General features: G+C 51.1%; 1 protein-coding gene across 1 annotated transcript; it reads left to right on the top strand.

Annotated features, from left to right (window-relative positions):
- Positions 1–330: 330 nt before the first annotated feature.
- On the top strand, positions 331–5,673 carry LOC141581750 (somatotropin-like). Its single transcript, XM_074388010.1, has 5 exons — positions 331–340; positions 583–743; positions 952–1,071; positions 1,164–1,328; positions 5,476–5,673. The coding sequence occupies exons 1-5, from the start codon at positions 331–333 to the stop codon at positions 5,671–5,673; spliced, it is 654 nt and encodes a 217-aa protein (XP_074244111.1).
- Positions 5,674–13,717: the final 8,044 nt, after the last annotated feature.

Below are 13,717 nucleotides of genomic sequence, written 5' to 3'. Positions count from 1 at the left end.
CCACCTGCCCCTTAAAGAGAGGCCAGGATGCGTGGTGCCTCTGGCTGTCACTCTGTGTACAACCCTCACAGCGCTGGTGACGGTGGAAAGGGAAAAATGACAAGCCAGGGGGCATGATACCAGCATGTGTGGGAGAAGCTTCTAAATTATCCACTAGCACAGGCATTTCCGTGACCCTCCCTTGCCCAAACATACATAGAAACAGGTGGCAACCAGCAGGGAGAGAGAAGGGGACAGGGTATAAAAGGGCCCACAAGAGACCAGATCCAGGATCCAAAGGACCAACTCTCCAAACCACAGAGAGCTCTGTGGACAGCTCACCTAGCTGCAATGGCTGCAGGTAAGGGTCCCTAAAATCCCTTTCGGCATTATATGTCCTGAGGCAGAGGTGATGCCATGTAGATGGGACAGGGCACCAACCCTCAGGTTTGGGCTTCTGAATGTCATCTAAGCCCTGATAGTTGGCCAGTCTCAGAGTGGTCCTGGTCCCTGGAGGGAGAGACAGAAAAGGAACAGCCCCTGAGCAAGAGCACTGCCCTCTGGCTCTCCGGCTCCCTCCCATGCCCTCTGGTTTCTCCCTAGTCTCCTGGACATCTCTGCTCCTGGCTTTCACCGTGCTCTGCCTACCCTGGCTTCCAGAGGCTGGTGCCCTCCCAACAATGCCCTTATCCTCACTTTATGACTATGCTGTCATGCGCGCCCATCGCCTGAACCAGCTGGCCTTTGACATCTACCAGAAGTTTGTAAGATCTTGACAAACGGATGCACGTCAGGGTTGGCAGGAGGGACGACTCTGCCTTGCTGGGAATTAATAGGAGGAGACGAAGGAGCTCAGGATTGTTTTCTGAATCGAAGATGCAGGCAGATGAGCATACACTGAGTGGGGTCCAAACAGAGGAACAATGGGAGCTGGTCAGCAGCGTAGATATTGATGGGCGGTGCTTCTCCTAGGAAGACGCTCGTAGCCCGGCGGAACAGAACGATTTCTACTGTGATAACTCCAAGACCTCCCTTTGCTTCTCAGCATCTGATCCAACACCCGCTAACACACAGGAAGCTCCACAGAAATCTGTGAGTGGCCACCCTCTCCACCAGCCAACAATGGGGAGGCCTGTGGTTACAGCCCCCGGGCAGCCCACCCACTGCCGGTCTTTCCCCTGCAGGACCTAGAGCTGCTCCGCATCTCCCTGCTGTTCATCCAGCTGTGGCTCAAGCCCGTGCAGTCCCTCAGCAGTGTCTTTGGCAACAGCTCACTGCATGATACCTTAAACAGCTTCATCTATGAGTACCTGAAGGACCTAGAGGAAGTCATCCAAACTCAGATAGGGGTGAGGGTGGCACCAGGGGTCCCCAATTCTGGGACCCCACTGGCTTCCAGAGTTGGGGGAAAGAAACACTGCTGCTCTCTTTTTAGCACTCAGGCCCTGACCCAAGAGAACTCAGCTTATTCTTCATTTCCACTCGTGAATCCTCCAGCCCTTTCTCTACACCTGGGAGCCTTGGAGGGGCGGGAGGAGAAAGAATGAGTGAGAGAGGGAGGGAACAGTGTCCAAGCGCTTGGCCTCTCCTTCTCTTCCTTCACTTTGCAGAGGCTGGAAAATGGCAGCCCCCAGACTGGGGAGATCCTCAAGCACACCTACAGCATTTTTGACATCAACTTGGACAACGATGACGCACGGCTCAAGAACTACAAGCTGCTCTACTGCTTCCGGAGAGACATGAAAACGCTTGCAAAATTCCTGCGCATTGTGCAGTGCCACTCTTTGGAGGGCGGCTGTGTCTTCCATCTGACAGGTTCCATCCCTTAGACCCCTCCACAGTGCCTCTCCTGTCCCCGAATGGTGGCACTCCAGTGTCCCCCAGCCCTATCCTAATAAAATCAAGTTGCATCATTTTGTCTGACTAAGTGCCTTCTCTAATATTAAGGGTGTGGGGTGGAGGTATGGAGCAGAGGGCAGGTTGGGAAGATAACCTGCAGGGGCTACGGGATCTATGGGGAGCCTGGCCCCAGGGACATGAAGGATTTGACTCTTCCTGGGCCAGAAGGAAGCTGGCACATGACTGCTGTCCATTACTCACTGAGGCCACTCCACCAGGTCAGTGCTCCCAGCTTGCCGGTCACAGCTCACCAGTCATCCCAGTGATGACTTGAAAGCATTTTTTCCTCTCCGACCATCACCAGCACCACCAAACCTAGCCCAGCAGGGTGAGAAGAAGTGAAAACAAGACAGGCTATTAAGTGCAGAGGCAAAAATTGCCAAAACCTGAGAAAACAATGTCACAGAATTCCCTGTGTGCAGAAGAATTTTAAGACGAATATTGCTTAAGTCAAACTACCCTTGAAAAATGAGAACGATGCGAAAATGAGTTTAAAACATAGAGAACCAGAGCATTTGGGAACTGAATTAGGGCAAGGGAAGTGGAAGACACGTTTTATTTCAAGTTGAAAGTGAAGGTGCCAACAGGTGACAGATAGACAACAACGTAAGCAACAAGGACCGGATGGGAAGGGATAAATCCCAGCTGATACTCGCTTCCCTTAGGAAGATGCAACACAGAGGGCTGGGAACCAGCACCACCTGCAGAACTCACAGTCCACATCTAAGTCCCCTGCACTAGCTAAAAGGCCCTGTCATGGTGTCTCCATGTCCCAGTTGACATTGGAGGAAGGATGGGAGGAGACACAGAAACCTACGTGGAGCTCAGGGACCCTCCTCCATTCCCACCTGGCTCCTCCTCTTTGGTGGTGCTGGAAGGAGCAGGGGTAAGTGGTGTCTCCACCCTCCCAGTGACCCCATGTTTCTCAGAGCTGGTATCATTGATGACATCCCTCTCTATCCTCCCACAGGCTTGCCTGGAGAACAGCCCACAGCCCAGTGCCCTCCCAGCAGATGATGAATCTGGGGTGCTGGTCGGGTTAGGCTTCAGAAATGATGACAGAAAATGAGCTCCATCTTCTGCTCTCTCTCCTCTCTTCTGCTCTGGCAGGGCCCAGCATTCACATCCTAGACCACAGGGGTGTGAGTTTTCAACGTTAGTTGGCAACACCACTGCCAACCTCTTCTAGAAGTGTTGGCTTATTTGCTTGCTTGTGTTTCTACAGCATCACGTGCTCAATGCCCTTCAACTCACAGATGGAAGATTTCAGGGCAGGAGAGGATATTCTCTCCTGCTCTCATCTCTGGGGGCACTGATGCTTGTGACCTCCAGATGATACTGAAATAGCCCTAACCCTGGGCACCAGGAGACAGGAGGCTCAGTCCTGGCCTTCTCTCCCTTTGCCTTGTCCTGCTGTGAGATTTCCACAAGGCACCCCATGCCACGGGGCCAGTCTCACCTGGGAATTGAGGGAGAACAATCTGCCCCTTAAGAAAGAGCAAAATGAGGCAAAGGGCCGCTTGCATTGGGGGCAGGATCCCCGAACTCAGAGAAATTTAGAAGCTGAAATAACTGGATTGGGAGCAGTGACTCACAAATGTAATCTCAGTACTTAGGAGGCCAAGGCATGTGGATCACCTGAAGGCAGAAATTTGAGACCAGCCTGGCCAACATGGTGAAACCCATATCCACTAAAAAGTGCAAAAACTAGCCCCACATACAGGTTGGTGCCCGTAATGCCAGCTACTCAAGAGGCTGAGGTGGGAGAATCACTTGAACCCAGAAGGCAGATGTTGCAGTGAGCCAAGATCATGCCACTGCCCTGGAGGCTGGGTGACAGAATGAGACTCCATCTGGAAAAAAAAAAAAAAAAAAAAGGAGAAGCCAGAATAACTAAATAACTAGCAGCACCACACAGCCTGCTCTGGAGAAAGAACTCTTCTTTTTTCTTTTTTTAAGCTGGAGTTCTGCTGTGTCACCAAGGCTTAAGTGTAGAGGTGGGATGTTGGCTCACTGCAACCTCTGTCTCCTGTGTTCAAGGGATTCTCCCACCTCACCCACCCTCCTGCCCTCAACAACTAGCTGGGATTATAGGCATGGGTGACCATGCACGGCTAATTTTGCTGTTTTTAATAGAGATGGCGTTTTGCCGTGTTGACCAGGCAGGCCTTGAATTGCTGATCTCAAATGACTCACCCACCTCAGCCTCCCAAAGTGCTGGGATTACAGGTGTTAACCACCATGCCTTGCCTGAAGACAGGACTTTAAATGACACAATGTGGGAAGAGCAAGGTTGTGAAGACCTGCCCTGGCTGGGGTAGCTCATGCAAGTCAGTCTCTCTGAGCCTCAGTCTCTTATCTGTGAAATGGGATGTCATTACAGCTCCTTCACAAGACAAGTGGCAGGTCAGTTGTGAGAATGCACAGGCAGGCCCTTTGCAACTGGGTAAGGTCCATACAGATCTGGAAAGGGGAAGGAGAGAAAGAAGGAGGGGTTTACACGGCTGCATAGGGCATCTTTTGGCGGGTGCGTTCTGAGTCCCAAAGCTTGCGCGGAGACTCAAACCTTCAAGAGCTCTTCCAACTTTGAGATTCTCTGATGGTTTCAGGGCTATGGGAGGAAGCGCTTGTGCTTCATGTCTGTTGCTGAGATTTCTGTTTCTTGGTTTGTATCTCTGCTGCAGGTCCAAGGAGCTGGGGTAATACCCTGAGTCTGGGTTCTTCCTTCCCACCGACCTGCAGGAGCCCCAATGCTCAGGAAGAGGAGGGCCAAGAATGGGGTCGGTTCCCTCTAGTGGTCAATGTTAGCACTGCATCCAGCTGCCTCAGGCGGGCCCAGGACTCAGCAAAAGTGGAATTCAGGTCTGAATCATGCCCGGAACCCCCAGAATCTATTGGCTGTGGTTGGCCCCTTTTCCCAGCACACACTCTCTCTGCTTGGACGACGGGAACCATGCGGGGAGAGGAAAGGGATAGGATAGAGAGTGGAATGGGGTCCGTGTGGGTCTCCAGGACTGGCTATCCTGACATCCTTGACAGCCTTCAGGTTGGCCACCATGACATTCTGCCAGAGGGTACCTACCTATCCCTTAAAGAGAGGCCAGGATGGCTGGTGCCTCTGGCTGACACTCTGTACACAACCCTGACAGCGCTGGTGACGGTGGGAAGGGAAAGAAGACAAGCCAGGGGGCATGATACCAGCATGTATAGGAGTAACTTCTAAATTATCCATTAGCACAGGCACGTCCGTGGCCCCCCTTGCATGAACATGCATAGAAACAGGTGGGGGCCAGCGGGCAGAGAGAAGGGGCGAGGGTATAAAAGGGCCCACAAGAGGCCAGATCCAGGATCCCAAGACCCAAATCCCCAAACCACGGAGAGTCCTATGGATAGCTCACCTCACTGCAATGGCTGCAGGAAAGCGCCCCTAAAATCCCTATGAGCAGGATGTCTCTGGAGAGGAGAGGTGGTGCCCTGTAGATGGAACGTGGGTACTAACCCTCAGGTTTGGTGCTTCTGAATGTGAGTATCACCATCTAAGCCAAGATATTCGGCTAATCTCAGAATGTTCCTGGTCCCTGAGGGTGACCTTTGCAGAAGCTGGAAGATGGCAGGCCCCAGACTGGGGAGATCTTCAGGCAGACCTACAGGAAATTTGACAGAAATTCGCAGAATGATGACGCATTGCTCAAGAACTACGGGCTGCTCTACTACTTCCGGAAGGACATGGACAAGGTCAAGACATTCCTACGAATTGTGCATTGCCGCTTTGTGAAGGGCAGCTGTGGCTTCTAGCTGCTGGGTGGCATCCCTGTGACCCCCTTCCTATTGCCTCTCCTGGGCCCAGAAGGTGGCACTCCAGTGTCCACCAACCCTGTCCTAATAATATTAAGTTGCATCATTTTGTCTGGCTAGGTGTTCCTCTCTAATACTATGGGGTACGGGTTGGGGATATGTAGTAAAGGGCAGGTTGGGAAGACAACCTGCAGGGCCTGTGGGGTCTATTGGGAACCAGGCCGCTGAAACATAATGAACTTGATCTTCCTGGGCCAGAAGAAAGCCGGCACAGCACTGCTGTCTGTTACTCACTGAGGCTACTCCACCAGGTCAGTGCTCCCAGCTTGCTGGTCACAGCCCACTGGTCATCCCAGTGATGATATGAAGGCATTTCTTCCCGAACCATCACCAGCAACACCAAACCTAGTCCCCCAGGAGTGGGAATCAATGAAAACAAGACAGGCTATTAAGTGCAGAAGCAAAAGTTCCCCAAAAAGTGAGAAAACAATGTCTTGGAATTACTTGTGTGCAGAAGAATTTTAGGATAAATATTCCTTAACCGCAACTACGCTTGGGAAATGAGAACGATGCAAACATGACTTTGAGACATACAGAACCAGAGCAATGGGATCTGAATTAGGACAAGAAAGTCGAAGAGCTATTTTATTTGGATTTCCAAATGCAGTGCCAGCAGGTGCCACAGCCCCAGACCTCCCTCTCCTCACAGTCTATCCCGACACATACCAGCAAAAAGGAAACTCAGATAGATAACAATGAAGGCAATGGCAGCTGGATGGGAGGGATAAATCCCAGCTGATACTCACTTCCCTTAGCGGGATGCAACACAGAGTTGTGGGAACCAGCAACAACTGCAGAACTCACAGGCCACATTTAAGTCCCCAGCACTGGCTAAAAGACCCTGTCATGGGGGCTCCATGTCCCAGCTTACAATTGGAGGAAGGATGGTAGGAGACACAGAAAGCTATGTGGAGCTCAGGGACCCTCCTCCATTCCCACCTGGCTCCTCCTCTCTGGTGGTGCTGGAAGGAGCAGGGGTAAGTGGTGTCTCCACCCTCCCAGTGACCCCATGTTTCTCAGAGCTGGTATCATTGATGATATCTCTCTCGGGTCCTCCCACAGGCCTGCCTGGAGAACAACCCGCAGCCCAGTGCCCTCCCAGCAGATGATGAGTCTGGGGTGCTGGTCGGGTTATGCTTCAGGAATGACAGCAGAAAATGAGCTCCATCTTCTACTCCGAAAAGGGGGAGGTGGCAGGGCCCAGCATTCACATCCCAGACCACAGGGGTGTGGGTTTTCAATGTTGGCCGACAACCCCACTGCCAACCACTTCTAGAAGCGTTTGCTTGTTTGTTTGCTTGTGTTTCTACAGCGTCGCGTGCTCAATGCCTTTAAACTCAGGGGTGGAAGATTTCAGGGCAGGAGAGGGGGTTCTTTCCTGCTCTCATCTCTGGGGGCATCTGATGCTTGTGACCTTCAGATGATATTACAATAGCCCCAACCCTGGGCACCAGGAGACAGGAGGCTCAGTCCTGGCCCTCTCTGCCTTCGCCTTGTCCTGCTGCGAGGTTTCCACAAGGCACCCCGTGCCACTGGGCCATTCTCACCTGGGAATTGAGGGAGAACAATCTGCCCCTTAGAGAATGACAAAATGAGGCAAAGCGCTGCTTGTGTTGGGGGCAGAATCCCTGAACTCAGAGAAATTTAGAAGTTGAAATAACTGCCTTGGATCTCAGTACTTTGGGAGGCCAAGGCAGGCAAATCACCTGAAGTCAGGAGTTCAAGGCCAGACTGGCCAACATGGTGAAACCCCATCTTTACTAAAAAAAAGTATAAAAATTCGCCTGGCATAGTGGTAGGTGCGTACAATCTGAACTACTCAGGAGGCGGAGGTGGGAGAATGCCTGGAATGCAGGAGGCAGAGGTTGCAGTGAGTGAAGATCATGCCACTGCACTCTAGATGTGGTGACACAGTGAGATTCCGTTGGGAAGAAGAAGGAGAAAAAGGAGGAGGAGAAGGAAGAATAAGGAGAAGGAGAAGAAGAGGAAGAGGAGGAGGAGGAGGATGAACAAGAGCCAGCAGAAATAACTAAAGGAATAGCACCATGCTACCTGCACTGGGGAAAGGACTTGTTTCTTTCTTTCTTTCTTTCTTTCTTTCTTTCTTTCTTTCTTTCTTTCTTTCTTTCTCTTTCTTATTTATGTATTTATTTATTTATTTGAGATGGAGTTCTGCTCTGGCACCCAGACTGGAGTGCAGTGGCACCATCCTGGCTAACTGCAAACTCTGCCTGCTAGGTTCAAGTGATTCTCCCATTTCACCCTTCAGAGTAGCTGGGATTACAGGCATGGGCCACCATGCACCGTCAATTTTTGTATTTTTAGTAGAGATACAGTTTTACCATGTTGACCAGTCTGGTCTTGAACTCCTGACCTCAAGTGATCCACCCACCTCAGTCTCCCAAAATGCTGGGATTACACGTGTTAACCACCATGCCCAGGTTGGAGAAAGGACTTTGAATGACACAATGTGGGAAGAGCAAGCTTGTGGAGATCTGCTGCCCTGGCTGGGGTAGCTCATGCAAGTCAGTCTCTCTGAGCCTGAGACTCTTGATCTGTGACATGGGATGATCATAACAGCTCCTTCACAAGACAAGTGGCAGGCCACATGTGAGAATGCACAGGCAGGCCCTTTGCAACTCGATAAACTCCATACAGATCTGGAAAGGAGGAGAAGAAAAAGCCGGAGCGGGTTCCATGGCTGCATAGGGCATCCTTCAGTGTGATGTGTTCTGAGTCCCAAAGCTCGGGAGGAGACTCAAACCTTCAAGAGCTCTTCCAACTTTGAGATTCTCTGATGGTTTCAGGGCTATGGGAGGAAGTGCTGGTGGTTCATGTTTGTTGCTGGGATTTCTGGTTTTGCTTTGTATCTCTGCTGCAGGTCCAAGGACCTGGAGTAATATCCTGAGTCTGGGTTCTTCCTCCCCGCAAACCTTGGGGAGCCCCAAGACTCAGGAAGAGGGAAGGGCCAAGAATGGGGTTAGTTCCCTCTAGTGGTGGGTGTTAGCACTGCATCTAGCTGCCTCAGGCGGGCCCAGGAGGACTAAGCCAAAGTGGAATTCAGGTCTGAATCATGCCCAGAACCCCCAGAATCTATTGGCCGTGGTTGGCCCCTTTTCCCAGCACACACTCTCTCTGGTGGGAGGATGGGAACCACGCGAGGAGGAAGAAAGGGATAGGACAGAGAGTGGGAGGGGGTCCGTGTGGGTCTCAAGGACTGGCTATCCTGACATCCTTTCCCACCTTCAGGTTGGCCACCGTGGCACACATCTGCCCCTTAAAGAATGGACAGGATGGGTGGTGCCTCTGGCTGACACTCTCCGTACAACCCTCACAGCGCTGGTGACAGTGGGAAGGGAAAGAAGACAAGCCAGCGGGCATGATACCAGCATGTGTGGGAGAAGCTTCTAAATTATCCACTAGCACAGGCATGTCCGTGGCCCCCCTTGCATGAACGTGCATAGAAACAGGTGGGGGCCAGCGGGCAGAGAGAAGGGGTGAGGGTATAAAAGGGCCCACGAGAGACCAGCTCCAGGATCCCAAGGCCTGAATCCCCAAACCACTGAGAGTCCTGTGGACAGCTCACCTCGCTGCAATGGCTGCAGGTAAGCGCCCCTAAAATCCCTATGAGCAGGATGTCTCTGGAGAGGAGAGGCGGGGCCCTGTAGATGGCACGGGGGCACTAACCCTCAGGTTTGGGGCTTCTGGATGTGAATATCACCATCTAAGCCCAGATATTCAGCCAATCTCAGAATGTTCCCGGCCCCTGAGGGAGATCTTTGCAGAGGCTGGAAGATGGCAGCCCCCAGACTGGAGAGATCTTCAGGCAGACCTACAGGAAGCTTGACAAAAACTCACAGAACAATGATGCACTGAGTAGGAACTACGGGCTGCTCTACTGCTTCAGGAAGGACATGGACAAAGTCGAGACACTCCTGCGAATTGCGCAGTGCCACTCTGTGGAGGGCAGCTGTGGCCTCTAGCTGCCGGCTGGCATCCCTGTGACCCTCCCCAGTGCCTCTCCTGGCCCCACAACGTGGCACTCCGGTGTATACAAGCCGTGTCCTAATAATATGAAGTTGCATCATTTTGTCTGATCAGGTGTCCTTCTCTAATATTATGGGGTGGGGTGGGGTATGGAGCAAGGGGCAGTTTGGGAAGACAACCTGCAGGCCTGTGGGATCTATTGGGAACCAGGCCGCTGAAACATAATGAACTTGATCTCCCTGGGCCAGAAGAAAGCCAGCACAGCACTGCTGTCTGTTACTCACTGAGGCCACTCCACCAGATCAGTGCTCCCAGCTTGCTGGTCACAGCCCACTGGTCATCCCAGTGATGATGTGAAGGCATTTCTTCCCCATCCATCACCAGCAGCACCAAACCTAGCCCCCAGGAGTGGGAATCAATGAAAACAAGATCAGCTATTAATTGCAGAAGCAATAATTCCCCAAAACGAGAGAAAACAATGTCTTGGAATTACTTGTGTGCAGAAGAATTTTAAGATGAATTTTCCTTAATCCGAAGTACACTTGGGAAATGAGAACAATGTAAAAATGAGTTTGAGACATACAGAACCAGGACATTTGGGGTCTGAATTAGGGCAAAGGAAGTGGAAGAGACATTTTATCTGGGTTTCCAAATGCAGTGGCAGCAGGTGAATTAGATAGATAACAACGTAAGCAATGAGGACTGGATGGGAAGGGATAAATCCCAGCAGATACTCACTTCCCTTAGGAAGATGCAATCCAGAGGGCTGGGGACTGGCACCACCTACAGAACTCACAGTCCACATCTAAGTCCCCAGTACTGGCTAAAAGACCCTGTCATGGGGGCTCCATGTTCCAGTTGACATTGGAGGAAGGATGGTGGGGGACGCAGAAAGCTACGTGGAGCTCAGGGACCCTCCTCCATTCCCACCTGGCTCCTCCTCTCTGGTGGTGCTGGAAGGAGCAGGGGTAAGTGGTGTCTCCACCCTCCCAGTGACCCCATGATTCTCAGAGCTGGTATCATTGACGACATCCCTCTCGGGTCCTCCCACAGGCCTGCCTGGAGAACAGCCCACAGCCCAGTGCCCTCCCAGCAGATGATGAGTCTGGGGTGCTGGTTGGGTTATGCTTCAGGAGTGGTGACAGAAAATGAGCTCCGTCTTCTGCTCTGAAAAGAGGGAGGTGGCAGGGCCCAGCATTCACATCCTAGACCACAGGGGTGTGCGTTTTCAGTGGTGGCTGGCAACACCACTGCCAACCACTTCTAGAAGCGTTTGCTTGTTTCCTTGCTTGTGTTTCTACAGTGTCTCATGCTGGATGCCCTTAAACTCAGGGGTGGAAGATTTCAGGGCAGGAGAGGGGGTTCTTTCCTGCTCTCATCTCTGGGGGCATCTGATGCTTGGGACCTCCAGATGATACCGAAACAGCCCCAACCCTGGGCACCAGGAGACAGGAGGCTCAGTCTTTGTCATCTCTGCCTTTGCCTTGTCCTGCTGTGAGGTTTCCACAAGGCACCCCATGCAACTGGGTCATTCTCACCTGGGAATTCAGGGAGAACAATCTGCCCCTTAGAGGACAAAATGAGGCAAAGAACCGCTTGTGTTGGGGGTAGGATCCCTGAACTCAGAGAAATTTAGAAGCTGAAATAACTGGGTTGGATCTCAGTACCTTGGGAGGCCAAGGTAGGCAGATCACCTGAAGTCAGGAGTTCAAGACCAGACTGGCCAACATGGTGAAACCCCATCTTTACCCAAAAAGTACAAATATTAGCCTGGCATAGTGGCGAGTGTGTGTAATCCCAGCTACTCAGGAGGCTGAGGTGGGAGAATTCCTTAAACCTAGGAAGCAGAGGTTGCAGTGAGTCAAGATCAAGCCACTGCACTCTAGCCTGGGTGACAGAATGACTTCATTTCGAAGAAGAATAAGGAGAAGAACGAGAGGAAGGACGACGAAGAAAAGAAGATGAAGAAGAAGAAGAAGGAGAAGAACAAGAAGAAGAAGAAAGAGAAGGAGGAGGAAGAGGAAGAGCCAGCTAAAATAACTAAATGAACAGCACCATGCTACCTGCACTGGAGAAAGAACTCATTTTCTCTCTCTCTCTCTTTTTTTTTTTTTTTTTTTTGAGATGCATTTTGGCTCTGGCACCCAGCTGGAGCGCAGTGACACAATCTTGGCTCACTGCAAACTCTGCCTCCAAGGTTCAAGGGATTCTCCCGTTTGACCCTCCCGAGTGGCTGGGATTACAGACATGAGCCACCACGCACAGCTAATTTTAATATTGTTAGTAGAGATGGAGTTTTGCCATGTGGACCAGTCTGGTCTTGAACTCTTGACCTCAAATGTGCTGGTATTATATGTGTGAGCCACTGTGCCCAGGCTGGAGAAAGGACTTTGAATGACACAATGTGGGAAGAGCAAGCTTGTGGAGTTCTGCTGCCCTGGCTGGAGTAGCCCATGCAAATCAGTCTCTCTGAGCCTCAGACTCTTAGTCTGTGAAATGGGATGATCATAATAGCTCCTTCACAAAACAAGAGATAAGCTCTACACAGATCAGAAAAGGAGGAGGAAAAAAAGGAGGATGGGTTTCCATGGCTGCATAGGGCATAATTTGGTGTGAGGTGTTCCGAGTTCCAAAGCTCGGGAGGAGACTCAAACCTTCAAGAGCTCTTCCAACTTTGAGATTCTCTGATGGTTTCAGGGCTATGGGAGGAAGCGCTTGTGGTTCATGTCTGTTGCTGGTATTTCTGTTTCTTGGTTTGCATCTCTGCTGCAGGTACAAGGAGCTGGGGTTATACCCTGAGTCTGGGCTCTTCGTCCTCACGGACCTGGAGGAGCCCTAAGGCTCAGGGAAAGTGGAGGGTAAAGTATGTGATTGATTCCCTCTAGTGGTCGGTGTTAGCACTGCATCCAGCTGCCTCAGAAGGGCACTGGAGGACTCAGCAAAAGTGGAATTCAGGACTGAATCTTGCTGAGAACCCCCAGAATCTATTGGCTGTGGTTGGCCCCTTTTCCCAGCACACACTCTCTCTGCTGGGAGGACGGGAACCATGCAGGGAGAGGAAAGGGATAGGACAGAGAGCGGGATGGGGTCCGTGTGGGTCTCAAGGACTGGCTATCCTGACAACCTTTTCAGGTTGGCCATCATTGCATGCTGCCAGAGGGTGCCCACCTGCCCTTAAAAAAGAGGACAGGATGGGTGGTGCCTCTGGCTGATACTTTGTGCACAACCCTCGCAGCGCTGGTGACGGTGGGAAGGGAAAGATGACAAGCCAGGGGGCATGATACCAGCATGTGTGGGAGAAGCTTCTAAATTATCCACTAGCAAAGCATGTCTGTGACCCTCCCTTGTGGGGAACACTCCCGTGTGAGACCCCTAAAAGGCGTGAGTCTCACTATACGGTGAGTTTGATCCCAAACACAGTTTCCTACTGGAGGCAGTCGAGCTATCCGGAAATATAGGAACTGAAAGATGAATGATTAGTTTCTAATATCAACCACAATATCGTTTGGGCCTGAAACTATGCATTGCTGCTAGACTGAGTGACCCCCTACCGGCAACCGGTTCCTGCTTTTAACCTTTTTATGACTTTAAGAATAATCCTTAAACCTTACTTACCAGACTGCCTTGTACCCTAGATAATGGTTTAACTGTCAATATTTGCAAAGCAAAATGCCACCATAAGGGATGGCTTTGATTCCTGACTCAGAGATTCCTGAATGGGGAAATTGAGTTAAGTTGAGTTAGGAGTAGACAAAGGAGAATCCGGTTAAAAGATATTCTGATAAGCAAAACCAGAGATACCTGCAGCCAGGAGGAATAATGTCTGGATGTGAACAAGCTTTGTGATCACAGGAAATTGTTACCTTTTACAACCACTGATTGTGTATCTGACTTTTCAATTGTATAGGCCATGTAAGGTATACATTTGTATTTCGTCTTGCAACCATTGTGTATTTGACTTCTCTATTGTATAGGCCATGTGAGGCATACATTTACA

Source organism: Saimiri boliviensis, chromosome 17, assembly GCF_048565385.1.
Source record: "Saimiri boliviensis isolate mSaiBol1 chromosome 17, mSaiBol1.pri, whole genome shotgun sequence".
Lineage (NCBI taxonomy): Eukaryota > Metazoa > Chordata > Mammalia > Primates > Cebidae > Saimiri > Saimiri boliviensis.
This window is presented reverse-complemented; position numbering and strand designations above follow the sequence as displayed.